This window comes from Neodiprion pinetum, chromosome 7, assembly GCF_021155775.2.
Source record: "Neodiprion pinetum isolate iyNeoPine1 chromosome 7, iyNeoPine1.2, whole genome shotgun sequence".
In the NCBI taxonomy this organism is placed as follows: Eukaryota; Metazoa; Arthropoda; class Insecta; order Hymenoptera; family Diprionidae; genus Neodiprion; species Neodiprion pinetum.
The window spans coordinates 22,804,489-22,832,444 of record NC_060238.1 but is presented as its reverse complement, the minus strand read 5'-3'; the positions used below and the strand labels follow the sequence as shown (position 1 = coordinate 22,832,444).

General features: G+C 40.7%; 2 protein-coding genes across 4 annotated transcripts in view; both read right to left on the bottom strand.

The window, feature by feature from the left end:
- Positions 1-998: 998 nt before the first annotated feature.
- LOC124222855 (mucin-19-like) lies at positions 999-10,583 on the bottom strand. 2 transcript variants are annotated; one of them, XM_046634270.2, is made up of 19 exons: positions 10,488-10,583; positions 10,253-10,318; positions 9,964-10,017; positions 9,737-9,868; positions 9,510-9,641; positions 9,349-9,414; positions 9,124-9,186; positions 8,407-8,457; positions 8,181-8,234; positions 7,965-8,021; positions 7,809-7,865; positions 7,620-7,676; positions 7,431-7,487; positions 7,244-7,300; positions 4,302-6,566; positions 2,142-4,157; positions 1,890-1,937; positions 1,654-1,719; positions 999-1,429 (listed from the first exon to the last, which is right to left on the bottom strand). In XM_046634270.2, the coding sequence occupies exons 1-19, from the start codon at positions 10,558-10,560 to the stop codon at positions 1,380-1,382; spliced, it is 5,421 nt and encodes a 1,806-aa protein (XP_046490226.1). In that variant the 5' UTR covers positions 10,561-10,583; the 3' UTR covers positions 999-1,379. The 2 variants fall into 2 exon arrangements, with proteins under 2 accessions (XP_046490226.1, XP_046490250.1); XM_046634294.2 differs by having other exon boundaries at positions 2,142-3,797.
- A 3,269-nt stretch (positions 10,584-13,852) lies between these two features.
- LOC124222857 (uncharacterized) overlaps positions 13,853-27,956 on the bottom strand; it is a 115,133-nt gene continuing 101,029 nt past the window's right edge. For both annotated transcript variants that reach the window (XM_046634297.2, XM_046634299.2), the window contains 2 exons: positions 16,817-16,911; positions 13,853-16,604 (listed from right to left, as the gene is read on the bottom strand). In XM_046634297.2, the coding sequence (XP_046490253.1) occupies positions 16,832-16,911 (80 nt within the window). In that variant the 3' untranslated portion in view covers positions 13,853-16,604; positions 16,817-16,831. The remainder of the gene's footprint in view (positions 16,605-16,816; positions 16,912-27,956) is intronic.

Genomic DNA, 27,956 nt, shown 5'->3' with positions numbered 1-27,956 from the left:
TTTGCGCGGCATTCCCGAGTTTGCGCGTCAACTGGCACCTTCAGAAACCAGGAGGACAGTCCGAGTTTTTAAAAGTGAAGGAGACTCGATCGAGTTTCCGAAACTGACGTCATGAGCTTGAGAAACAAGTCACTTTGATATTACTTTGTCCGAGAGCTTCACAAGGGTGTATCTAATATAGGTACTTTCAACTCCTGATCAAATGACTCTTGAATTTTTCACACGGACGCTCAGTCGTAGATTTGCTCAGAAGTAAATACACAGTAGTGTAGCCGACGTCAGGACATCACACATACATCGTTCGCATCTACGTACGGTACTCAACAGAATGTCTACTCACTCTTCGCACTCGTTGAGTCAGAGGACTGGAGCACAAAAGCGTACTATTTATATAAACAGATGTAAACGGACAATAATAGAGAAATGTCATTTGGGACGATGCTTAGGTATTTATGTTATTTGGAGTGGACAAACGTACACATGAATTGAATATGGAGATGTCAGAATTGGTTTCGCGGTAACTACTCGTTCGTCGAACGTCATACGATCATTCATCATTCTGGTGAACGTGAAGAAGAAACGGAAATTCTGTTTAGGCATATTTCCTCGTAGTTAGTTCAAAGAGAATCTATGAACAGAAAAGTAGTAATAGATTGCAGGTGTATTGTGTTTGGCGGCCCTCGATTAGCATCAATCACTACTAATCGTCTTTCATATAAACGTTGCCCACTTGCCCCAATGTCGTTCAACGTCAGCGGTCAGGGAATGAACAGCACTTGCTTTTAAATTTCTGCACATTGTGACAAAATGCTTTTGAAACACCTTACGATTTGGCAAAGATTATTACCCAGCTAGTAGCAATGAGTATTTGGAATTCCTTATTTTTCACGAAAGACACAAGTTTATTAAACCTAAACTACATCAACGCATCTAAAGTATTGCTGTAATTCACGCAAATTTTGTCGACCTTATATGCGTGATGAATGAAACCATACATATTTCTCCAAAAATTATATGTATCGTTTTATCAAAATTACGTCTGATGCTGAAATAATTGCAAAGTAGTACAGAGTCTCCTTGAATGAGAATAAAACTGTCTTAATAAATCTGACATATTATCCAGATTTATCGTCTAACGTACGAAAACATTTTCTTTTCTTGTTTGTTTCGTCCTACATGATTTTGTATATTACAAACTTGACAGAATTTTGATCTCATATGTTAGGTTGAAAAGTTCTTTGACTGCACTACATAAGTTTGAATGCGACGTGGCATGTACAATCCTCTGTCAATCCAGACAAATAAAATAGTGTCTTATTACAAATAGATATTACAATTTATGGCTAAAAAATGTGTAAGTCACACTTGAAGATCCAAACTTATAACCATCCGAATAACGTATTTTTAGTTGCCGATGCAGCGGTCTTGACTGAAACATAAAGATTTGTATAAAGGCAGGGCATGAATTTTCGACGAATCATCAACATCAATGAGCAGTATTATAAATTGATGACGAATTTCATTAAAGTTAAGAATTCGATATAATGTAGCAAATGAATTTGTCTTGGTATGCGTCCAAATTCAATTTCGAATTCAGATGTACGTTTCGATATCGGAACAATAGTGTAATGAGTATTATTGCCATCTACTCACCACTTGATACAACAGCATCCCATAGCGACCAACCGGAATCATAGGAGGACGACGTGTCGGAAGATTCTGAAATATGAGAATATTCGCAGTAATTAGGACAGAACTCTTCCTCACAAGATTAGCCTATAAGTGCATACTATAGTGACAATGTAGAAATATTGATCTCATATGGCGATAGGAGCATTACAAATACGTTTTAATATCAACGGTGTCTAGAGTATACGAATTACACTTACCATCAGAAAGAGTAGTGACGACTGTGGTAGGAGTTTCCGTTGTGGTAGCTGAAATGTGTGTAAAATACCATAATCAGCTGTTGGAAAATCCGTTCTCAATAACGGAAACGTTGTTCCGTGAAAGCATTTAATCAAGTTAGTCGATTTGGAATATAACGCAATGTCAATTAGATCAATTATTGTCACTTTTGGCGATAGTGATATGTTTATGATGATTTCAGTTGACAGATGAATTTGATTTCGTCCACTTACGAGCAGAAGTAGTTGTCTGAGCTTCGGTTGTTGTTTGAACTTCAGTCGTTGTCTGTGCTGTGGTTGTTGCAGCTTCGGTGGTTGTCTGAGCTTCGGTCGTTGTCTGATCTTCGGTTGTTGACGCAGCTACATCAGTTGTTCCAGCTCCGGTCGTTGAAGCAGCTTCGTCACTTGTTCCAGCTTCGGTCGTTGACGCAGCTTCGTCAGTTGTTCCAGCTTCGTCAGTTATTCCAGCTTCGTCACTTGTTCCAGCTTCGGTCGTTGACGCAGCTTCGTCACTCGTTCCAGCTTCGGTCGTTGAAGCAGCTTCGTCACTCGTTCCAGCTTCGGTCGTTGACGCAGCTTCGTCACTCGTTCCAGCTTCGGTCGTTGAAGCAGCATCGTCACTCGTTCCAGCTTCGGTCGTTGACGCAGCTTCGTCACCCGTTCCAGCTTCGGTCGTTGATGCAGCTTCGTCACTTGTTCCAGCTTCGGTCGTTGACGCAGCTTCGTCACCCGTTCCAGCTTCGGTCGTTGAAGCAGCTTCGTCACTTGTTCCAGCTTCGGTCGTTGACGCAGCTTCGTCACCCGTTCCAGCTTCGGTCGTTGAAGCAGCTTCGTCAGTTGTTCCAGCTTCGTCACTTGTTCCAGCTTCGGTCGTTGATGCAGCTTCGTCACCCGTTTCAGCTTCGGTCGTTGAAGCAGCTTCGTCAGTTGTTCCAGCTTCGTCACTTGTTCCAGCTTCGGTCGTTGATGCAGCTTCGTCACTTGTTCCAGCTTCGGTCGTTGACGCAGCTTCGTCACCCGTTCCAGCTTCGGTCGTTGAAGCAGCTTCGTCACTTGTTCCAGCTTCGGTCGTTGACGCAGCTTCGTCACCCGTTCCAGCTTCGGTCGTTGAAGCAGCTTCGTCAGTTGTTCCAGCTTCGTCACTTGTTCCAGCTTCGGTCGTTGATGCAGCTTCGTCACCCGTTTCAGCTTCGGTCGTTGACGCAGCTTCGTCACTTGTTCCAGCTTCGGTTGTCGACGCACCTTCGTCACTTGTTCCAGCTTCGGTCGTTAAAGCAGCTTCGTCACTTGTTCCAGCTTCGGTCGTTGACGCAGCTTCGTCACCCGTTCCAGCTTCAGTCGTTGAAGCAGCTTCGTCAGTTGTTCCAGCTTCGTCACTTGTTCCAGCTTCGGTTGTCGACGCACCTTCGTCACTTGTTCCAGCTTCAGTCGTTGAAGCAGCTTCGTCACTTGTTCCAGCTTCAGTCGTTGACGCAGCTTCGTCACCCGTTCCAGCTTCAGTCGTTGAAGCAGCTTCGTCAGTTGTTCCAGCTTCGTCACTTGTTCCAGCTTCGGTTGTCGACGCACCTTCGTCACTTGTTCCAGCTTCAGTCGTTGAAGCAGCTTCGTCACTTGTTCCAGCTTCGGTTGTCGACGCACCTTCGTCACTTGTTCCAGCTTCGGTTGTCGACGCACCTTCGTCACTTGTTCCAGCTTCGGTCGTTGAAGCAGCATCGTCACTCGTTCCAGCTTCGGTCGTTGAAGCAGCTTCGTCACTCGTTCCAGCTTCGGTCGTTGACGCAGCTTCGTCACCCGTTCCAGCTTCGGTCGTTGAAGCAGCTTCGTCAGTTGTTCCAGCTTCGGTCGTTGACGCAGCTTCGTCACCCGTTCCAGCTTCGGTCGTTGAAGCAGCTTCGTCAGTTGTTCCAGCTTCGTCACTTGTTCCAGCTTCGGTCGTTGACGCAGCTTCGTCACTTGTTCCAGCTTCGGTTGTCGACGCACCTTCGTCACTTGTTCCAGCTTCGGTCGTTGAAGCAGCTTCGTCACTTGTTCCAGCTTCGGTCGTTGACGCAGCTTCGTCACCCGTTCCAGCTTCAGTCGTTAAAGCAGCTTCGTCAGTTGTTCCAGCTTCGTCACTTGTTCCAGCTTCGGTTGTCGACGCACCTTCGTCACTTGTTCCAGCTTCGGTTGTCGACGCACCTTCGTCACTTGTTCCAGCTTCGGTTGTCGACGCACCTTCGTCACTTGTTCCAGCTTCAGTCGTTAAAGCAGCTTCGTCACTTGTTCCAGCTTCGGTTGTCGACGCACCTTCGTCACTTGTTCCAGCTTCGGTTGTCGACGCACCTTCGTCACTTGTTCCAGCTTCGATCGTTGAAGCAGCTTCGTCACTTGTTCCAGCTTCGGTTGTCGACGCACCTTCGTCACTTGTTCCAGCTTCGGTCGTTGACGCAGCTTCGTCACCCGTTCCAGCTTCAGTCGTTGAAGCAGCTTCGTCAGTTGTTCCAGCTTCGTCACTTGTTCCAGCTTCGGTTGTCGACGCACCTTCGTCACTTGTTCCAGCTTCGGTGGTTGACGCAGCTTCGTCACTTGTTCCAGCTTCGGTCGTTGACGCAGCTTCGTCACCCGTTCCAGCTTCGATCGTTGAAGCAGCTTCGTCACTTGTTCCAGCTTCGGTCGTTGACGCAGCTTCGTCACCCGTTCCAGCTTCGGTCGTTGAAGCAGCTTCGTCAGTTGTTCCAGCTTCGTCACTTGTTCCAGCTTCGGTTGTCGACGCACCTTCGTCACTTGTTCCAGCTTCGGTTGTCGACGCACCTTCGTCACTTGTTCCAGCTTCGGTTGTCGACGCACCTTCGTCACTTGTTCCAGCTTCGGTTGTCGACGCACCTTCGTCACTTGTTCCAGCTTCGGTTGTCGACGCACCTTCGTCACTTGTTCCAGCTTCGGTCGTTGAAGCAGCTTCGTCACTTGTTCCAGCTTCGGTTGTCGACGCACCTTCGTCACTTGTTCCAGCTTCGGTCGTTGACGCAGCTTCGTCACCCGTTCCAGCTTCAGTCGTTGAAGCAGCTTCGTCAGTTGTTCCAGCTTCGTCACTTGTTCCAGCTTCGGTTGTCGACGCACCTTCGTCACTTGTTCCAGCTTCGGTCTTTGACGCAGCTTCGTCACTTGTTCCAGCTTCGGTCGTTGAAGCAGCTTCGTCACTTGTGCCAGCTTCGGTCGTTGACGCAGCTTCGTCACCCGTTCCAGCTTCGATCGTTGAAGCAGCTTCGTCACTTGTTCCAGCTTCGGTCGTTGATGCAGCTTCGTCACCCGTTCCAGCTTCGGTCGTTGAAGCAGCTTCGTCAGTTGTTCCAGCTTCGTCACTTGTTCCAGCTTCGGTTGTCGACGCACCTTCGTCACTTGTTCCAGCTTCGGTGGTTGACGCAGCTTCGTCACTTGTTCCAGCTTCGGTCGTTGAAGCAGCTTCGTCAGTTGTTCCAGCTTCGTCACTTGTTCCAGCTTCGGTTGTCGATGCACCTTCGTCACTTGTTCCAGCTTCGGTCGTTGAAGCAGCTTCGTCACCCGTTCCAGCTTCGGTCGTTGATGCAGCTTCGTCACCCGTTCCAGCTTCGGTCGTTGAAGCAGCTTCGTCAGTTGTTCCAGCTTCGTCACTTGTTCCAGCTTCGGTTGTCGACGCACCTTCGTCACTTGTTCCAGCTTCGGTCGTTGAAGTAGCTTCGTCACCCGTTCCAGCTTCGGTCGTTGATGCAGCTTCGTCACCCGTTCCAGCTTCGGTCGTTGATGCAGCTTCGTCACCCGTTCCAGCTTCGGTCGTTGAAACAGCTTCGTCAGTTGTTCCAGCTTCGTCACTTGTTCCAGCTTCGGTTGTCAACGCACCTTCGTCACTTGTTCCAGCTTCGGTGGTTGACGCAGCTTCGTCACTTGTTCCAGCTTCGGTCGTTGACGCAGCTTCGTCACTCGTTCCAGCTTCGGTCGTTGATGCAGCTTCGTCACCCGTTCCAGCTTCGGTCGTTGAAGCAGCTTCGTCAGTTGTTCCAGCTTCGTCACTTGTTCCAGCTTCGGTTGTCGACGCACCTTCGTCACTTGTTCCAGCTTCGGTCGTTGAAGCAGCTTCGTCACCCGTTCCAGCTTCGGTCGTTGATGCAGCTTCGTCACCCGTTCCAGCTTCGGTCGTTGAAGCAGCTTCGTCACTTGTTCCAGCTTCGGTCGTTGACACAGCTTCGTCACCCGTTCTAGCTCCGGTCGTTGAAGCAGCTTCGTCACTTGTTCCAGCTTCGGTCGTTGAAGCAGCTTCGTCAGTTGTTCCAGCTTCGTCACTTGTTCCAGCTTCGGTTGTCGACGCACCTTCGTCACTTGTTCCAGCTTCGGTCGTTGACGCAGCTTCGTCACTTGTTCCAGCTTCGGTCGTTGAAGCAGTTTCGTCAGTTGTTCCAGCTTCGTCACTTGTTCCAGCGTCGGTCGTTGACGCAGCTTCGTCACCCGTTCCAGCTTCGGTCGTTGACGCAGCTTCGTCACTTGTTCTAGCTTCGGTCGTTGTCTGAGCTTCGGTCGTTGATGCAGCTACAGCAGTTGTTGCAGCTTCCGTATTTGTCTGTGCTTCAGTCGTCGTCGCAACTTCAGTGTTTGTCGCGGCTTCGTTAATTGTCGCAGTCGAATTAATTCTCCATTCAACAGATGCTCTGCCTAGAATACAGAGATCTCAGAAACAGCATCGGGAAATCTAATCACACGGGGTGACAGACGTTATACCTCACTGTAAATCTCAGAATTTTTTTCGATTGCAATTCGATCTTAATTTCGATTGCTCTAACGTACTAGCTGTTGGCTGGTATATTTCTGCAAATGTAGTTTTAATGCAACATGAAACTGTTCAACAGATGTAATAAAAACCTGAGCAAATGTCACAGTCTCTGATCTGCGAACCAATTCTAGCTGCGTATCACAAGTGTGAGTTAATCAAATCATATTACCGTACTCAAGCGGTATCTGATATTTATAATATGTTTTGGAGTCTCTAGTTGTTGTTTTGTGGTAAAGTCAACTATTGTACCGTTCACACCGTTCAATTGCATTCTCATCAGTGCGAATAAAGCTTTGCGTTCATCAGGCATGTTCGTTTGAAAATTCAGGCGAGCGTAAGGCTTGATGCAAATGTATTAGGAAATTTTTCCAACCGATTTAAAAATTATCATATTTTTCAGTCTTCGTATTCAATGTAATATGACTGTAGTTCACTCGTTAGTGAAAATAAATCACGTCGAAATGAACTTAACGACAAATAGAACGTGTTCAATTCACGAAACGTGTATAAAAATGGTGCTTTTTACGGTAGGAATAACATTACTTGTTGTGACACTTACCAAATAGACTACCGGAATCTGCATTGTCTGATGATGCTTGTTCTCCAGAGCTACTGCCTAGAATTGTAAATGCAACTGAATAAACCAAATAGCAAATGAAACTTTTTCATTCACAAATTCTGTATGAAATATTGGTTTTCACGCCTATAAAAACATTGCTTGTTGTGACAATCAATGTGACACTTACCTGATTGACTGCCGGAACCTGCATTGTTTGCTGATGCTTGTTCACCAGAGTTATCACCTAGAATTGTGAATGCAACCGAATGAACGAAGAAACGAATGAAACGCTTTTCTTCTACAATATCTGAATGAAAATAGTGCTTCTCACGCCAGGAAAAACATTACTTGTTTTATTAGTTAGTGTTACACATACCAGATTGACTACCGGAACCTGCATTGTTTGCTGGTGCTTGTTCGCCAGAGTTGTCACCTAGAATTGTAAATGCAACCAAATGAACCAAAACGCAAATGAAACGATTTTCTTTTACAAAACCTGAATTAAAATAGTGCTTTCCACGCCATGAAAAACATCACTTGTTTTATTAGTCAGTGTTACACGTACCAGATTGACTACCGGAACCTGCATTGGTTGCTGATGCTTGTTCTCCAGAGCGGTCACCTAAATAAAGTGCTCCAAATGTAGAAAGATCTTCTTATAGATGCTGCTGCGTATGTAAGAAAAATGTGTCTCATCTTATTAGCTTAGTGTTACACTCACCCATGTTATCCGAGAAACCTGCATTGTTCAGCGGCGCTTGTTCGTCAAAGATGGTATCTGAAATACGTCAACAATAAATGGATACCATTCTTCCAACACCTCAAATATAGTAGACTTCTTTCACACATACTAACAGCTGTATTGTCCATAAGCGTATGTAGCTTTTTATCTATCGGAAATAACAATCACCGCTAGGTTGAATTGTTAGCTACTTACTTTGTCCTACAAATCCAATGACCGGTGAATCATCTTGAACGTCAACGTTGGCATCTAAATCAGGTAAATATGATGGAGAATATCTGAATATGGAAATGTTTGCAAAATAAAAAAACTACCTACAATATGCGAATAATTAGCCAAATTCTTGGACAACATATTAACCGATACACCGAGTTGTACAGGAACATCATAATTATTACTCTAATCACCATCGTGAACCTACCATTATCAATTGGCTGTTCGTCATTGCCTACTGGAATGCCCGCATCAGCGTCTGAAATGGACGTAGGTTAATACGAACGACGACAAAACACTTGCACGTTACATTACATCAGCGCTGTCGAAAATAAACTTCTTTGTCTATCGAGCGAAAAGATTCTACAGGATTCAAAAACTCGTTCGACGAAATGAAAATTGAGTGAACCGTCCAACAAAATACCGCGATTTACTATTGTGCTCCATTATCATTCACTGAAACTTCATTTTCGCTCTGTAATATGACTGAACAATATTAACAACGATTCAATCGCAGCTCACTGACACCAGCCCAGTATCATTCAATAGGAACTTTTACATAGGACAAGAGAATTGATCGACAAAATTCTACCCATTGACAAAATGAACCAATCCCTGTATAAATCGGAGCGATTCCAATCGCGAGAATTTTTCCTAAAATCACTGAATCCATATGAAAACCCACATTCATTGTTTCGTTTAAACCTTAATTCAAAAACTTTCAACTCCATCTGATTCTTATTCTACATTCTATAAAGCTGTTGGAATAAATAGTAAAACTTTGAATAGACAGCTTTTCTTGGACATCTTGAATAAAATGATTAGCCTAACATATTTGAATAGCTGCATTTTGTACGAATATTTGTACTTTTCCATGCATATTGAATGACATTTGTCAATCGATCAAGAATCATTGTCTGCTCACCTTCACCCTGAATTCCGAAGGCTGCTTGCCCGTTTTCATTATCGCCTTGACTCACGATGTAATCTGAAACACGTGAACTTGATAAAGCTACCTCGAGATTGAACTCTTGAAAAGGAAAGAACCCTTCTCATACAATCTTACGGCTGTATTTCTCACAAACATATTTATGTCTTGCTCGTATTTGTAACATGAAATTCATTGCTATGTAGATTGCTATCCACCCACCTATGTTTCCTTGGAATGGAGCAGGTGGCAATCCTTCAAAATATTGTTGATCTCCTCCGTTGACGTCTGAAACATGCAAGTATTAATACCAATGCTCTTGTTCTCGTGTAGCATCCATTAATAACACTGATCTTCTCATAATATTTATCTTTCACACTCACCTATCGGAACATTTTCAGGCTCAAAATTCATTGAGTCAAATCCATTGTTGAACTCTGGATTATCACCCATGTTTTCTGGGAATGAAGCAGGTGGCAATCCTTCAAAATATTGTTGGTCTTCTCCATTGACCTCTGAAACATGCAAGTGTTAAAATCAATGCTCTTGTTCTCGTGTAGCATCCATTAATAACACTGATCTTCTCATAATATTTATCTTTCACACTCACCTATCGGAACATTTTCAGGCTCAAAATTCATTAAGTCGAATCCATTGTTGAACTCTGGAATACCACCCATATTTCCTTGGATTGGAGCAGGTGGCAACCCTTCCAAATATTGTTGGTCTCCTCCATTGACCTCTGAAACACGCAAATATTGAAACTAATGCTCTGGTTCTCATGTAGCATCCATTAGTAATACTGATCATCTCTTAATATTAATCCTTCACTCTCACCTATCGGAACAATTTCCGGCCCAGAATTGATCGATTCGAATCCATTTTGGATCTCTGAAATACGACACAGTTAATTTTAACGGTGATGAAGGACTTTCGCTATGTTACACAGCATCGGTAAGACACATCTATGTTTACTGTAGTAAGGATTCATTGGAATCCACATGTTGGTGTCGATGTTAATGAAGTAAGAATCAAGCGGTGACTGAAATGGACAAATCTCTGTGAAATTGATTCTGCCCTTATTAGTAACACTGATGACCTCTAAGCTTTGTTATTCATTGCTCACCTTCAATTCCATCACCTCCGAAACCGCTACCCTCGTTATTGTCCGGTGAAGGTATATCAGAAATGACTGAAATACGGAAAAATTTATGCTATTAGCGATGAACTGAGAATTAGCCTGCAGTTGGTAAATAAATCAGCAGCCTTTCATCCTTTGGGTGTTGACTGTTGATGATAGTTAGATGATGCACATTTGGACGCAAAATCGTAATAAGTGAAACAAAAAACCGTGTACTCGCCTCGTGTATGAATTCCACCGCAGAGCTGGAACAACACCAACACGGCGAGAATCGAGCAGGAAGATTTCTTCATAGTGAGCAGAAGAGAACCAGCAACGAATAGTCCGGTAATGTATACAGATTTAAGGTGGCATATTTATACCCATGAGACGCAGTCATGTGATTATCAATTGGCTTTACACAACTGTGATACTATAAACACACGTCATCAGAACGCAGAAATGGAACGTGCTTTGACAATCTTGCCAATATTTAAAAACCAAGAAATTTCACCTACACCTTGTCACTTCTTCAAGGATTATGAAAACTTCTTGTGCTAGGTTTTGCGTACCAATATCATTTAGTGGAAAAAGGACGGTCAACGAACAAGAAGAAACTGATGTTTGCTGATACAAGTACCAGTTGAAAATTGATGGGTTACAAAACCCATCACGTATTGCATGAATAAAGTTATACGATGTACAGAAATGGATTGATTAACTTTTCATTCTCGTTTTTATTAACGTATGAAAGTTCTTGCAGCCTCAGGTTACTTTATTAATCATCGATAAATGATAAACTATCCATGCAAAATCATCGGCGAGGAAATAAATCAGTGTGCATGATGACACGTCGTCAAAATCCTAAAAACTTTAAAGCTGCTTTCATCGTCGGAAATTTGCTCATTCTACCACCAGACTATTTGCACATATTTTACCTCCGATAATTCTGCTTCCTTCATTTGGTTTCGATTCACAAATAACACGTACTTTCGCATTTGTCACAATATAATAACCGCTTTTTAGTTTACTTTGGATTATCGGAAAATTTTTCAACAGCTGTGGTGTCGAGAGTATTTGATATCAACTGGGCGATTCGCTGCTTTGCACAAACGGAACAGTTCAACTGCAAAAATTGGAGTGGCTTACCGAACCATTATATATGAAATGTGACTAAGGTATTTTCATAAACTAAGTTTTCAAATTATGTGATTAAAAATTTCCTAAAAATTATTTCAAGTAACTAACTAGGATTGGAATAAAATGGTGCATTAGTTTAGATTAAATTGTGTTTGACGAGCTCGAACGGACAATTTTCGTAACCACAATTTGATATGGACAATGATTTGCATCTCCATTATTTGGAGGTGATTTGAAGTTGTTGCGATCGAATTAATTACCCTAAACAATTAGACAACAAAGTGACTCTTGCTATAGTATTATGAATATTTCACTTGAAACCCTTCGCTGTCACAATGACTTATTGATACCAATCTGAAGACATCTTTTATCCACTTTAAGTTATCCAAACATCCTTAAACATTAAGTGGACTGTGACAAGCAACGTACACAGTAAACTATTGCGGTTACTTGAAATTTACATCCATAATGTAACCAATTTAGCCGAAAAGTTTTATAAATTCAGACCAGAAAACACTTTTCTATCATTACAACGAATCATGGACAAATTTTGAAACCATCTGATTCTAATCTAGCGTATTTAAATTTGACGAAACTTACCTGGTTATTTATTCATTAAAGATGTTATAAATTTTCTTGATATCCTGAAGTCAACGCTGAGATTTTCAAATTTCTGGATAGTAACAACTAATAAAATTTTCGCGAGGTTCACCAGGTTCATGAAGGGCAAGGACGGATTATACGTTCTCAAACGTAGAACTCAAAGTAACACTTTTCTCCCGCATTTCCGGGAAATCTGAGATCATATATTCTTTTATTTTCTTTTCGAGTTAATAATATGAACAGAGTTGAGTGGGAAATAAAGTTCTATATGTAGTACGGGAATAATCACCTACTTTATTCCCTTGTCGCATAATGTATTATCGATAAAAGGAACTGTGACGTTTCGCTAGCTGATCATAAAGTATACATTTACTGTGATTGCGTGATAGTTAGGGTGGTCAGAGATTTTCAATTCATACCCATGAAACACTTGCCTGCTTGTCAAGTAAGCTTGACAAAAATGAAAAATCTGTCACGTACAGCTGTCAAAGATTTGTTTACCTTATGCCAACGATAAATTGTTCTTGTTTGCTTCTGTCCGCCGGAATTAAAGTCATGTCAACTGTCTTAGCAGCAAACAAAATGAAATTGATTATTGAGGGTAATGAAATCGAGAAAAATTTATCGCTCAAGACATTTTAGAAATTACGTTGAATTGAGAAGGGTGAAATTAGAATATTCATACGTTGAGCAGCCTCCGACTTCATCATTTGATTTGTGAAAACAACTGTGGAACTCTTCAAACTTTATTTGCTTATGAAAACTTTAATTTACATGATCACACCACAATTATTCAATGCCAGAATTCATTCTTCGGGCTGCCCTACGAAAAACACTTTAAGCACAAAATATTTTTTTAATTCATGTTCCAAAACAGGGTGATCAGATCTGGGATTGAAATAATAATGGTGATACGCGTGCAAATATCGTGATAGCAATAATTTAAGAATCTGTTTCATATACTGAAACTTATAACTGATTAATAATGATTAGTTCATTGCACGCTTCTCGGTATTTGAAAAATCATTCTCGTAGCATGACAAAAGGAGAGTAGTTCTTGATTTCTGAACCCGTTGAAGAAGGATGAAAAATAATTAAAAAGGTGAGAGAAACGTGAAACACATCGACACAGCATTTGCAGGATATTCATTGAAGCCATTTTTTGTTCGATTTTTTCTTTTCGTATTGAGAAAATGTTATTTGGAGATCAAATTGTTTGTGTATCATCAGTCATTGTCAAGGTACTGATGACTTTTTTCTAAGAAATCAATCGCGCTTTGTGTATAAAAAAAATTATCTTTCTCCGAGCTCCTTGAAATTCGCATCTCGTATACATATATACACAAAAACTTGTATGTACTTACCGTCCAATAATCTGCTTATTCAAGTTGAAATTGTACGACTGTGATAAGATAGGCTTGATATTGAAAAATCAAAAGTCACGATCTCACATAGAATTCAAAATTTATAGAAAATCCTAACTGGTAGGGATTCATAAAAAGGAACATCATATCGAAATCAAACTCATTGAACTATCAGCAACGTAAATATTGACACAAATTTAGGACTTTGATAACTTCACTGTGTGTGATTGCAGAAAATTTAAATTAGCTTAACCACTGGTTTTGGTTTTTCTGCTAACTATTGAAATCGTTCGAAAAAGGCTAGGCTTTATTTTTATATCTCGACTATCGGTGGAAAAATTCTGTTCACACGAATTTGAATGGGCTGGAAATATAGTCCGCGGTTTCAAAACGACAATGTTTTATTTATTTTAAAATTTTCTTTTTATACAACGTTATATATACTGCTATAGCCGATGCAATTTATGGTACAGTAATAATTATTGTAAAATAGTGAATAATCACTGCATTAAATAAATTTTATTCGCATTTCGATTAAAAATATATTATCACTCCGCCACGAGAGTCTGTACAATAGCTGACATAACACACTCATCCTTCAGTCGTACCAAATTAGTCACGAATAGTTATTATATTACAATTAACAAACGCCGTACGGCTTACGATAGATATATTACACGATATCGTATTTGTGAAAATGATAAATTTCTTTGAAAATAATATACGAGATTTATTAGTGTACAAAATTTTTCATTTATTCATATATTTTTATGTATATCTTTCTCGTTATTCCGATATTTAATTACATCGTTTCCCAATATGTCCCGATCTTTCGGTTTTTTAATTACCTCTGCACCTTGATCTCCAAAAAAGATTGCAAATGAGAAAATTTCCATCACAGCTATAACAATTTTCAGGCTAGCTATACTATTATTAGAAAAACCACAAATCTCGTACATATAGGCAACAACAATCGTAGCAGTAATTAATTAAGATACAAACAGGTAACATTTTTTACAGCGATATTAAAGAGCAATAACTCCGCTTGAACTTTCACTTTTAATACACCAAGCAATGTAAACCAAAGAAATTAACAAGACACCGATTAATAATTAATTCCGCGAAGCAAATCAAACGGTCATCAGCTCACCGATACGAACATTTCCGCAAATTGATTGTTACCAAAATGTCAAACTGCAGCTAGGTTGAACTTATTCATCGTTTCGTAATGTCAATTATGGTGAAGAAAATTAGAAATTATTCTCAAAGATACTTACTCGTGAAAACGAATTTTGAGGAATGCATCATTCCAATGAATCATTTGGTTTTAAACAAATAGAAAGCACGTTACAAATGCAAACACAGATTGAGGCAATATTGCACAAAAGAAAAGGTTGAAAATTCATCTTTGGAAACATAACGCGAAGATATTCCGCTCTCGCATTTATTCCAGCAACATTGCTTCCGCTTGACATTTGTTTTTCCGAAACGTTGAACTAGACGCTGCAGTTTTGCCCTAAAAATTAATTTTTCCACGTGTATGTACATAATATGAGATATATATATATGTTTGGATGTGTTTATAGCGTTGTTTACAATTCAATAAGTTTAAAACATGTTTACTAGAACATTTGGTATAAAGTTGACGTGATTAGCTATTACAGACTAGTTAAATTCTTACTATTTCCTCCAGATCAAACATCGATATTAGTTTAGTCCTTATGAATGTAACCATTGGTCTCGTATGTACTACCAGAGCAATAATCGTAATTTTTGTTGTTTTTTTTTTTTACTCTCTGCCCAAAGCTCTGTCAGTATCCAGAGTTTTGACGATTAATCGCAGCGTAAAATCAATTTCATTAATTTATCCATTTACTTAAAATTGAATAATCGGACACCGTTAAGTTTCGAAGTTCAAAATAACGATCGATAATAATTCTTTAACAACACATTATGAACAATAAAAGTGATGTTAGGAGAAACCTGCTCACGTTCGTACGTATATTATACAATATTCTTTGGCAAAATATTTCATCTTACCCTGTTTCGCGACGTCTTATACATATAATCGCTTATACGTTACGTCTTGATAAATTTACGATCTTGCCTTAAGGGCGAAAAGAGATTCTTCGGCTAAACGTTATTATTCAGCCCGATAAATCATGTACAGTATACGTATATTTATACATATATATATATATATTATTATATTATCGATCCGTTAAAAAATTGTGCTATATTACAGAGCATATTTATTATTTATATGTTACACGTGGGTCATATTTTACACACACGTATGTATTTCACAAGTATATATATGTATAATTTGATCTCCTCCTGCCTTTCAAGTTGTAGAAAATTCCTACGTAACATACATACGCATACTTGTAGGTAGTGTCCGAAAATCTATTTACCTGAGTTAACGAAAACTGAATTGATATAATTATTTTTCATATTGTCGTGTCACATTTTTCATGAATATGCCGACCATCGCGCCATTTTTCAAGAGACAACGAATTTCGTGCAAACGTCTCGCCATATTATTTTCTTTTCTTCTTTTTTCATCTCCAAATCTTTTTCACACAATTCAAGTCTGCATTTAGCATTATAAATAGTATAATTGCGCGTTGTATTTAATTTTCTCGGCACTTCTGTTAATTCTCACGCTTTACTGAACCCGACTTCATACTTATCATTATCCAGAATAACGTTCCGACACCTGTGCAAATTTTATACAACTGCCAGCAGACGATATACGTACATAAAAAATCATCTAATCTCCCAATTTACACCATTCGGTGTCCTCTACCACTGACCGTTATTAACATTTTCACACGTGTACAAGCCAGAGCTGATTTTTTTTTTATCCCTACCTTTCGGCTCGAGAAGTTGCCTCATTCTCAATTTTCTTTGATCAGCTGCGATTTGAATTTTAAACTATCCATAGCTTGGCGTCGTATCAAGTTGATGACAATTGAAAGATTATTAAGATCATGTAACAGAAAGTATATATATATATGATAATAATAATAATAATAATAATAATTTATGTACTATATAATGTGTCTGTGTGGGGGTTTCAATATATATTTATATTATATATATATATATATATATATATATATATATCATATGAATTTATAATAATCTTGAGTAATGATGATTGACAATGAAACGACACGAGGAATATCGTTGACGGTTTTCCAAATCGTGTCTCATACATGCGGGTCAGACTCTTCCGAATGCGTGATCTGAAATCAGAATTTAAAAGAAAAATAACACTTTTGTAAAACTTGACAGAACAACAATGGAGAAAAAAAAAAAAAAAAACATAACAAGAAAGAAACGTAAAAAATGATCTGAAAGAATGATTGAAAAACTGTTTCAACTGCATTAAACAATGAAAAGATCAGATTCTCGTATGCGTATAATGAAAATCGAAAGAGAAAATATGTGAACAAACCTTGTTGCAAGCAGTTCAAAATATGGAAGAACAGACGACAAGAGTATTGACCAGGAGTATCATCAGCCCGTTAGGAATCGAACTCACCGCGTTACCTGAAACACAAGAATTGAACAAAAATTTAAAGATTCGGTTTAAAAGAAAAAAGTATGACTTTCGGTTACGAGAATTAGGACCGTTTCCTTTGGCCATAGTTGAAATTTTCACCTTAATTTTATGCGGAGATAGAAAAGGATAAAAGAAAAACAGATAATATATTGTGAGGGAAGAAGAGAAAAAGGGAGGGAGACGAGGGGGTAAAATATTCGAGACGGACAAGAGGGTGGCTGACTGAGCTTTACTGATGCCGGGCAGTTGAAGCGGGATAAAATTTTACGGTCGCATATGAACTTGAATTTACGGCAGTGTTGGACAGCGGAACTATCTGGGGGATGAAATAACGGTACCAAATGGGACGGGGCGAGATGGAGGAAGAGAGGAAGAGCCGGGGGTGTAACGAGAAAGTGGCGGAGGAGAAGCAGGGCTTCTGCGCTTCATTGTCGCGACTTTATGGAGGCGAGCATGTCTCCGGACCCAAAGACCCTCCAAGAATTTCTATTTCACGTTCTCAGCGTTCTCGGCGATGCTTCTATTCCTTCCTCCATTCCTCTTTCTGCCCCGTTCAAACCCTTGACCGTTTTAACAACGGCGACATTTGCCGCCGCGAGTTCCTTTCTCAAACGCTCTCCTTTTACCTCGCGGCTTCGACTCTCAACCCTTATTTTATTTCTTACCGAACCGAAGGTTGATGCTTCGGCAAATTTCGAAAACACGCTGTTTCAACTTCTCGTAGAATTCCACCGATATTTTACAACCGGATGTTCGAAGATATTGTTTTAGAAAAATTTTACGAAATTCTCATCGTTCTAGATAATTGTACAAAAATTTTTACCGATTAAAATCCGCCTCCTGTATAATTTTTTAATCAAATTGCAAATCGAGCGGAGAAGCAACTTTTTTTTTCTCATATCCAGTTTTTTTTTTTCTCACCTGGGAATATTGAAATGACGAAGAAAAAACGATTAAATCGATCTGCTTGACCAAAAAACACAAATGCCCAACTTGTCATATTTCAGTAAACCGTAATTATAAAATCATTCGAGAATAATTACCATAATTTCAGGAGACATTGAGGAATTTATATATCAAATAATTGCTCGCATACCAACTTAGTCAGTTGATAACTAATAATAACGCCTAGCTAGAAGCATGCTTAGCGATCTAATAAGTAAGTGGACGTGACGATGAGCCTGCTGAGGGAATTTTGGGGGTCGCAAAACGACGATAACAACAATATCGTAAAAGTGGATGTGGTTAATTATTGACCAAAGCATTCCGAGCTACGTGCTTGCAGCACAGCATCTTGTTTGCTCGATGAAATATCTCGGAGTGTAACGACAAGAGTTAGAAACCGCGGTGCATTTGGATATGAAGCAAGCCATCTGAGGAGATTGGGCTTAATCCAAGTCACAAAACGACGCAAATCTTCTCGGCTCGAGAGTTGGTTGAATGTGGAACCGGCGTCTCGAGAGTCACGACGAGGAATGGTGAGGCGGACTCAAAAGTTGAAACAGTGAGCCAAGCTGCAGGGAGACGAAACGGAAACTCGATATCTGCCAAACAACTGTTTAAACAAGCGTCGAACCTGTTTCGGGACAAGAATCTCCCTAAATGCGAACAATTTTCGATCGGTGATATTCCATCGCTGAGAAAAGAGCTTGCGAAAAAAGCACGTCCCCAAAAAAACAGCCCCAAGATTTTTCGAAGCTCGAAAGCTTCGACGATCGAACAATTTTTCCAACCAAAAATTCCGATTCCTCTGCGCTAATTGGTCTCATTTCATAGATGCGGTGAAAATTTATCAGCACCAAAACCGAAGTCGTTTCTATTTAAGCGTCAAGTCGGATTTATCGACGGATCAAACCAGCCCACCTCGTCATAATTTGTATCCTAGCTACAGTCAGCTTATCGTTACGTGAATGCATAATTATTACCTACGTAACGCATTATTACATGGCAACCTTGTTAGCGTACTTATTAGCCAGTTTCCAGAACCTCGAAGTCTAGCCGACTAATTAGTCTCACTGCTCCGCATTACCGATCTGCGATTGATTAAACGAATTTCGATCACGCGCTTGCGAGCACGTTTGTCAAACCAATACCAAAGTCGGTTCGACGCTTGCCAATTCCCTCCCACCTTCAACCCCCCCCCCCCATCATTCCAAGGTCCGGGAATTGCGAAATGAACGTGGAGAGGGGATTAAAATCCGAAAATATGTTCCACTTCAGTTTCGTGAAGCCTCTGCGTCCCTTGCTTAGAAGAATCTTGAATTTCGAATATCAAAAATTGTGATACTGTGAGTACATTTTTTAGAATCAATATACGATCCACCAAATATATTGATCGCGATAACCAATCAGTGACGTTGATAATTTTTGTAAATTTTACCACACTGTAATATATATACATACATATAATTCATGGAACGGATTTGATGGCCTGAATAAATTAATTAGGTGACGCAAACTTTATCATTTCATTAAAGTGTCGAAATAAAAATCGAGATTCAAATTAATTATACACAATTGTACAATATTCGATAAAATAATCTTTTTAATCTTTTAGTGAAATTATTCGATTAATTTTGGTACTTGCATCGTGTTTAATCGAGAAAAAAAAAAATAAAAAAATAACCAAATTCAAATCTCTACAAAATACGCGTCTACAAATAGATCTTGATGAGCAGGCAAGCAAGACGATTTCAATGAGTGATAATTGGCTGACGGAATGATTGTTATTCACGGGGTGTTATCGACACGCGTTTGGCTGATTAGGATTAAACGTGACGCGCATCGCGAAGGGTGTGTCGAGTTTATAACGTAACTATGGGGTTATTCCGGCGCCTAGTGACAAAGTTTGTTTGCTTAGGTACCCTTTGTGTATATGTACGCTTCACGCACCGCGAGTTGACACAGTCGGAGGCTCAAAGCCTGCCCTTCAAATTCCATCCATATTTCAGAGCGGCTTTGGAGGAATCGCGGACTCAGCAGTCACCTGTTTTACATATTTTCTCACCCTTCGCGGCTGCATTGATACCCTTTGATGTCACCCGCCGCGTACATATACGCACGTGTTCAATATGTATATATATATATATATACATGTACAATATATACACATGTACATGTACACCCCTGGAGGGGTGAAATCAGAGCTTCAAAACTAGATGATAATGCACTTGAGATTCACCCCGCAGCCTTCCGACATTTTATGTATAAATTTACTCGCTTTCCTACCGAGTCCTAATCAACCCAAAGGGCATTTCAATAACGCAGTCGTAATTAACCCTAGTCACTTGCAACGGGGTCCAGTTGACCCCAGAATCGACTTTGACGTACAATTTTAAAATCGGCGTGCTCGAATCAGGGCTGCTTGTGCAAGTGAAATGACGGAAGATTGAAAATACGTATTGCGTATTGTTTTATTTTTTTTTGTTTTTTGCCTCAAGAATTTCTACCACATCCTCCATCGTTTTTTGCTTAAACTAAGATCGGAGTCTATTTCTTAATCCTTAAATTTTGTCTCAGAATTTCTTCCAAGTCGTAATTGTGCGTAACGTGATGTTGCGTACGGTAATAACGTTCCAAAGTTGGCTGGGGTCTGGATAACCCCGTGTAAGTAATGTGGAAGTTTCCATATGTCTAAGTGACTAGGGCCAATCCCCCAGCGGCCAACACAAACGATATCGTCCACCCTCTGACTTTTTCTCTATTATCGTTGTCTCGGGATTTTTTCATCGTTTAACCATTCCTATTAATCAACTGATTGAAAATCTCGCAATGCAAACTATTGGGATATCAAGTAGGTACCTGAAACTAATCACCTGAATTTTTTGTGAATTTTTGAAAACCCTTAAGTGGGAAAAAAAGAGCCCGGAACGAAATCGTCCATGTTGACTGGTAACATAGGTAAAAACAACATGGCTGGCAGAGGGTTGACACAACTTATATCTATTCGGAAGGACAGTTTTGTTTTTTTTTTTCTCTGGTTTTCATGCAGACGATACAAGCTGAACAAATTTGATACACGTGTAAAGATCCAGCGATTGCGTCTTTAACAGTCCGTCAGTTTAAATAGCAGTATACATATAATATATTATCCACCAAAATATATCGAGATGCAAATTATTCAAGGATACGAACTTATTCATATGAGTATATGCTTTATGAGAATATCGTTTTCTTCTTTTTCTTATCAATTACACAGCTGCTGAAAGAAGAAAATTTTTCGTCACGCAATTCATCCAACGCCTGGTACTTATTTCACAATTACAGGCTTACGTCAGCGTCGTTTATAACAGAAACAAACAAAAAAAAAAAAAGAAGAAGAAATAAGAAATATGCATTTTATTATTATACGCATGTATTATTCTTCAGCGGCGATTACTTAGCTAAATTAAATATTTATCTCAGTTCGCACCTACCGCAATCATAATAAATTCAGTGTAACTTGGTTTGCCTATAATTTTGCCACACCCCTTATGCAATAAACTCAGTTCATTCTCCGCCCTAAATTCTCATCATATAATGACAAAGCATTGGTCTTTTCTTCACAAAGTTGTGGCTAATCGCAAACATTCCCACCCTTCCTTTCGGACGCCTATAATAAGGGGGGGGGGGGGGGGGGGATGCCATTACAGTCATGCAGATTTTCTGCCGTTTGATAATTCAAATTAAAAATTGGAATTCATTTTGCTTATTCGACACTGATGATTACGAATTATATTCCAAGCTGACGGTGTTATTTCCACAAGTGCATCGCTGCACGCAACACCTTATAAGCTTGCACTATATAATTATATAAAGTGTAATTTTAAGGAACAATCGAAGAAATGCAATTCAATTTGAAATTATTTGAAAATATTCCCCGAGCATGATTCGATCTCCCGAGGCAACGTTCTCTGGAGAATTCGATGAACGTTGAGCGACGATCATCGACAACTGATAGGGTGAGTTTTGTGGACGAAGGTGATCGTCAGGGGTGCGATTTACTCGGTTATTCTTACGGTGCATTCAGCATCCGCGGTATTTTTCTACGGGTCTGGAATCCCGACTTAAGAATGTGAGACGCCTGCAGGAACCCGAGCGGCTTGTTAAATCTGAGTGCCCGAACGGTTGCGTTCCTCCTGTGCGGAAATTCCCCCATTTCGTTCACCGTTGAGTGGCTCGAACGTACGCTAGTTGGAAAATTGTTTGTCTTCGGCTATGCCGACCCTCATAACAGTTGACAAAAGAAAAACAATTCTTGCCGGGCATAACAGCTAACGAACAGCACTCCCTGTTGGAATAAACATGTCCAGGAGGCTAAGTAACTGCAGGATGATAACGAGCAACAGCGAAAAAGTTTCCTCCACTGGTCTCGCAAAACTTTCTTATACCAACACAAGTTTCACCAGCTGCTGGCGGCTAGCGAATCGCATAACTCATTTCGCGATGCTTGGAACGCCTTGTCGCTACTACTCACCGGAATAAATTGTTGCGAAAAATCCCACCGCTGTCACCAGTTTCGCACTCTTCAAGCTACCACATCTCGTGTTTCGATAACCAATTATTCAATTCGGTTGTGGTTTGTTTTATTCAAAAGTACGTAGGTAAGTCGAGCTTTATTGAGAATTTGTTTTCCCCTATGATCAATCAACCGGAAACACTTTTCGCGGCATGTTTTGCAAGTTTCGCGATATCTTGAAAACGCCTGAATAGATTTCTATCAAATTTTTCGATAACATTCTAGAACAGTTCCAGAATCCAAAATTTGAAAACTTTTTTTTTTTATTTAAGTGGCGACCGTTCGAAGTCAAAATTCTGTTATTCATCAAAAATTTATAACGTCTTCGGTCGATAAAAAAAAAAGATAGTTCACAGTGGTATAAAGTTGGAAATTTAGCCACTTTTACAACCGTCTACTCGTGTTTGACTTCACCCTTAATGTCGACCCCTCTTTGAGCCATATCAAGATAAAGTAAACAGCCTAATTCGATATTACCTAACAGCGGGGAGCCAAGCTTCCGAAATTCTATTCCCAGTTGAAACCGCATTTCCGGAGGGCCTCGCCCGTCTTCTACGTGTCCAATAGTTTCAGGCTTCGACAGCCAGGGCTGTAAGGGCAGAGTTTCGATTGAATTAGCAGACCGAGAGCCGGGGAGCGGCCGCGTAGCTTTATCAGCGCTAAAGATTATCGGCTATGGGTTGATCAGCGGAATGGAGAATCGCGTTGCCTCCATGGAGGGCTTGTTATAGTTTTCAACAAGTTTGATAATCTGGTCTAGTTTTCCGCGGCGCAACAACAGCGCGGAAAATTTAAGAGCGAAGGATTGGATTCTGCAGGGAGCTTCGAGTAATATCGTTAAGCCATCGAAAGCATAAACTTTAACCGGAGTAGCTATCGTGAGATTCTTGGCCGCCTTATCCGAGCTTAGAAAAAGCCCACCGCTATTCTTATTCCCGTAAAATTTTCTGCTCCGTGGATTCATTGGCTCGTTTCACCTGCGGTGAAGAAAACAAGCATGATGCGTAAGAAAGTAAGAAGAAAAAAAATCCAGTTTCTACGCGATTTTTAACCGCTGATCAAAGTAACTCTCGGGTTCTTTTGTTTTTTTCCTCATTGTTTTTTTTTCCTTTCTCTCTAGTTGTACATTTTATTTTAAATTTACGCACGGCGGTGCTGGACTGCCTGTTGTTATGATGCCGACAAACGCCTCGCGGCTGTATTTGACGTTTGATTTTCAGACCCACCGAGGGGTGGAAAAAAATATAATAATAACATTCATTACGGAACGGTACGTGTGCCCGAGGCTCGAGTCAACGTTAATATATGCCCGCCAGTGTAATAACGTTGTAAAGCTTTGCCCGGGGGCTTTTATTCTCCGGTGAAAACCTATTTCCGTTCTCCGCGGGCTTAAAGGATATTAAAACAGCGGCTCATTGCGGCGACGTTCTGCCAAGAAAAATTCTACTCCGCGAAGCTTCGCGTTTATTTATTTTTTTTTTCTCTTCGAGGGATTATTCCTTCTATAAAGCTATCGATATTCCGAATAAGACAATTTGATCCATAGTACTCATATTCACTCATTTCTTTTTTTTTTTTTTTTCTTTTTCTTTTTCTTCTTTTAAATCCAAATTGACTTCACGATCAGCTATTAACGAGAATGTGTGTGATTATTGAACACGGTGTTTGTCGATAACCGGATATCAAAGTTCTAAATTTTCCACGCTGCAAGCTCGAGCTAAAGTTTCACTGAAATTTAATTAGCAAAGTAGCCAACACGTTTCTCTACCAGTCGGTTAGGCGACATCCGCGGTTGAAAGCCGGCGACACCTGCGGAGAAAGTTGGCGTGTACTTCCACCGGTTTCTCTTCCCTTTGTCCCACACCTCGTCGGCTATTGCCAATATGGTCGCGACGTTTTCAAGCGGAGGGTGAACAACCGATACATTTTCCATCCGCTCGACTCGCGTCGTCCCGGCTTATACGTTTCGCGTCCGGAACACTGCGGGAGTAATTTTCGGGGTCAGCCGCGTGCGGTGACGCGGAAAACGTTGGTGTATCCGTAGGTGTGCATCCCTCACGGCAAACGGGAAGGAACCACCCTTACCGTATGATTTTATTTAGCTAATTTTAGGCGAGGGTTTGTTCATTGAAAGAAGAATGGCGGGCATAATTGACTGGGAAAAAAAGCATCCCGCAGACTAGATCGGAAAACAGTTAGCGATGGTCACTAAACTAGAAATAATCGATGCCTCGGTTAATTGAGTCCGAAAAATAATCGAACACGGCTCGATTGAATCGGTAAAAATTGGTTGTTAATCGATTGTTTCGTATTATTTTGAAGCGATGCATTTGAAGCCAAAATTGTGCAAATTTCAGTATGCAGTCTTAATAACGGAAATGTTTTTTCATAATTTATAGTTTGATTGAAAACATTTTTCAATTTCAGATAAGCGTATTCATTTATCTATCACTTATTGTATAATATGGATACTTAGTTAGTAAGACAACGATAATAATTGATACGTTAATCGAATAAATTAATATTGTGTTGCATCGTTTACGGGAGTAAAAAACGAGAATAGATTTGGAGGAAAAATTATCGAGTCGGTCGATTGATCGAGCTTGAAATATAATCGATTATGATTAATCGATTACTCGGAAAAAATAATCGATTTAATCGGAAATCAATTGTTTCTTGCCATTCTTAGGACTACCCATAACGCACGCGATTCCGGTCGAATGTATTACACCAAGATCAGAATCGAGAAGAAGAAGCCTCAGCTGGTTATTTGCATGAATTAGCAATACCGGCATGCGGGCCGTTCGGCTGATGGGCAAACTCTGATCTCGTCTCCGTCACGAGTCCATTAAAACTTTTTCATAATCACCCCCGTGCTTCTATTTTCAAGGGAAACAATAACACTCAGGGAAAATTATACCGGTGTGTATACTGGATGCACGTGTCGCCCTCTCGGTTTTATACCTCCTCAGGTTTTCACACCTTGCCTCGTATACTCGTTGCCAACTCTCTCTCTCTCTCTCTCTCTCTCTCTCTCTCTCTCTCACTCTTCATCACTTTTCACCCTCTGTCGCTACTTTCATTGAGGACAAAGTGAACGACGCTCGCACTTCAACGTGTAAACTAAAACGGGGATTAAATTGTCTGGAAGTTACAGGCTGCGTCTTGCTTTTTCGGGACTTGGAAAGCTCGAGACTTCATTTCAAGAGTTGCTTCTTTCCCCCGTTCGGTACTACAGGGAGTTGCTATTCCACCGTCAATTGTCATCCGTTTATAATGCAGCTTCTGAAATCAGCTGCCATTTTACACTTTTTGAACGACCGTTCCGATGATCGGATCAAACGTTCGCGCTTCGGCGATGAATCGCAGATAATCTCGGAATAGTCGATCATGCAACAAGTGGGTAAAATGCGATTTTGTACACGTGCTTCATGCGATACTTTTTCCACACAGTATCGGCAGAATAATTCCATTTTGCGCACTGTATCGAAAAGTGCCATTTTACGCACTACCAACAGTGCGTAAAATCGCATTTTACGCATTGTGCGTGAAAAAATTTATCCACGTCATATTCCGCAGGATAAAATAACGGGTCGCTGATCGACAGATCACGGCGTGATTTCAGACCATGGCTGTTCAACATACCGACGAGAAGTTTGTTACACTTTCCGAGCTAATCTCGGAGAGATTCATAAATCTTACAGTGCGGAAAATTTTTGAGCAACCGGTTTACGGGGGGCGCGTGTTGAACAGGGAAGAAAAGGACAAAGAAGGGACGAGGCTGGGGTAAGGATCCCGCGATCAACTGTTTTGTCCAAGTTTGTTGCAGGCTGCTTTCGTACCGACAAAGACCTCGACTTCCGCTCCCCCCGCGTCACCTTGCTGAAAGCTAATGGCGAGTAAACGGAGCCCGCAATACCCGCCTCCCGTCACCTTCGCAAAAACGGCGCTCCTGTGATCCTGCAGGCTACGGAACGATCTCTTCTTTGAAAGCGTCGCGACGCCCCGCGCCGTCTCAGTCGGTTCCTTTTCTTACTTCGCCCCTCCGTCTTTTCCCCTCTTATTCTCCGTCCGTTCTCACAAACACCCCTTTGTTACAACCGCCCTAAAAGGAACTCGCTCTCTTCCGCTTTCACTCCGCGAAATTTCACTCCTACAGGTATATAACTCGTTTTTCGCAAACCTACGAGGTGCGAGTTTCAAGGCTTGGAATTCATCGTCGAACGGCGTAAGGATTAAGTTAGTAACGTTACTTTAATAAACGATCGATGGAACTATGTTCGGAAAATCGTTACTTTGCACCCTTAGCGATGTCCGAAATTCAGTAAACCATGAAGCCCGAAACATTTTCTAACTTTCAAAAGTCAAGCTCCTTGATAGTCTTCCTAAATTAATATTTTCTTGCAACTGTTGCGAAAATTTAATGCTTATGCAGCAATAAATTGACGATAAAGCCTTATCAAACTAAAAAAGTAAAGTAAACCTCACAAACTGATTTTGCGTTGCAATTACCAAAAAAGGATCGACAATAGCTCGTTTTTCGTAATTCCAAAAATATTCAAGCAGTTTTTTTTTTTAAAGATACCTCCTTTACTGAATTTTTCCAGTTATTATAACAAATGTAATTTTTTTCTTCTAATTTACCTTTCAAAATTTTTTGCCAAGTCCTATCAGTTTCAAATCTTTCACTCGGTCGTTTTCGAGATCATCGCGAAATTTTGTCGTATATATCGTCAGACTCTTCTCTTTTTGCGGTGATGAAAAGTGTTACTAAAAAAAAAAACAAAAAAAAACCCGTGTTTCCGGCTTAATTTTTTTTTTGGTTTGCTCAGAGTTTTTCCGTAAGAGTCGTTCACCGTCAGCGCCAGCGTCCTGATCGACGGTCGTTTTATCGCTGATACCCGATGTTCCGATTCGCCATCCTTTTTCGAGCCTCGGTGTGTAAGGTATGGTAGGTATTGCGGAAATTGGTATGGGAGAAGAGCGACAAGCAGGTGAAACAGGCTAGAAGTAACAAAAGAAGGAAGAAAGGAAGGAAATAAGTTTATAAATTGCCCCAATATTGAGAGGCGTTCATCCGCGTAGGCTTCGTTCGTTCCGAGGGGGGCGGGAAGCGTTTTCTAATAAAACTTGCAGCGTACGACTCGCGATATATTTCTGTTGTCTGTCGAACCAATCTCCCTTGACGGGGGTGTCATTTGTCTGCCATTGTATCCCCGCCGCACGCGCCTCCGTCGCTGCAGTTCGAACGCTTATTTCCCGACCGTTTTCCACTTATTCCTGATCTACCTCGTGCGTTACAAAGCTCAGGTTTATGCCGATCGATGTATAGTCGCGCCTCTTGGAGTCGGGCCAAAAATTCAGAGAAACTGTTCGGGAGGCTGGTTAGCCGAAAATCGATGCTTCTCATCTATTTTATCACCAAATGGCCGCGCGTTTAGGATTCAACGAGTTGTTGTACACCAAAGCTTGCAATCTGTTTGATTATGAAAAATATTTAACACTGGAATTGAATGCACGAAATAATTTAAAATG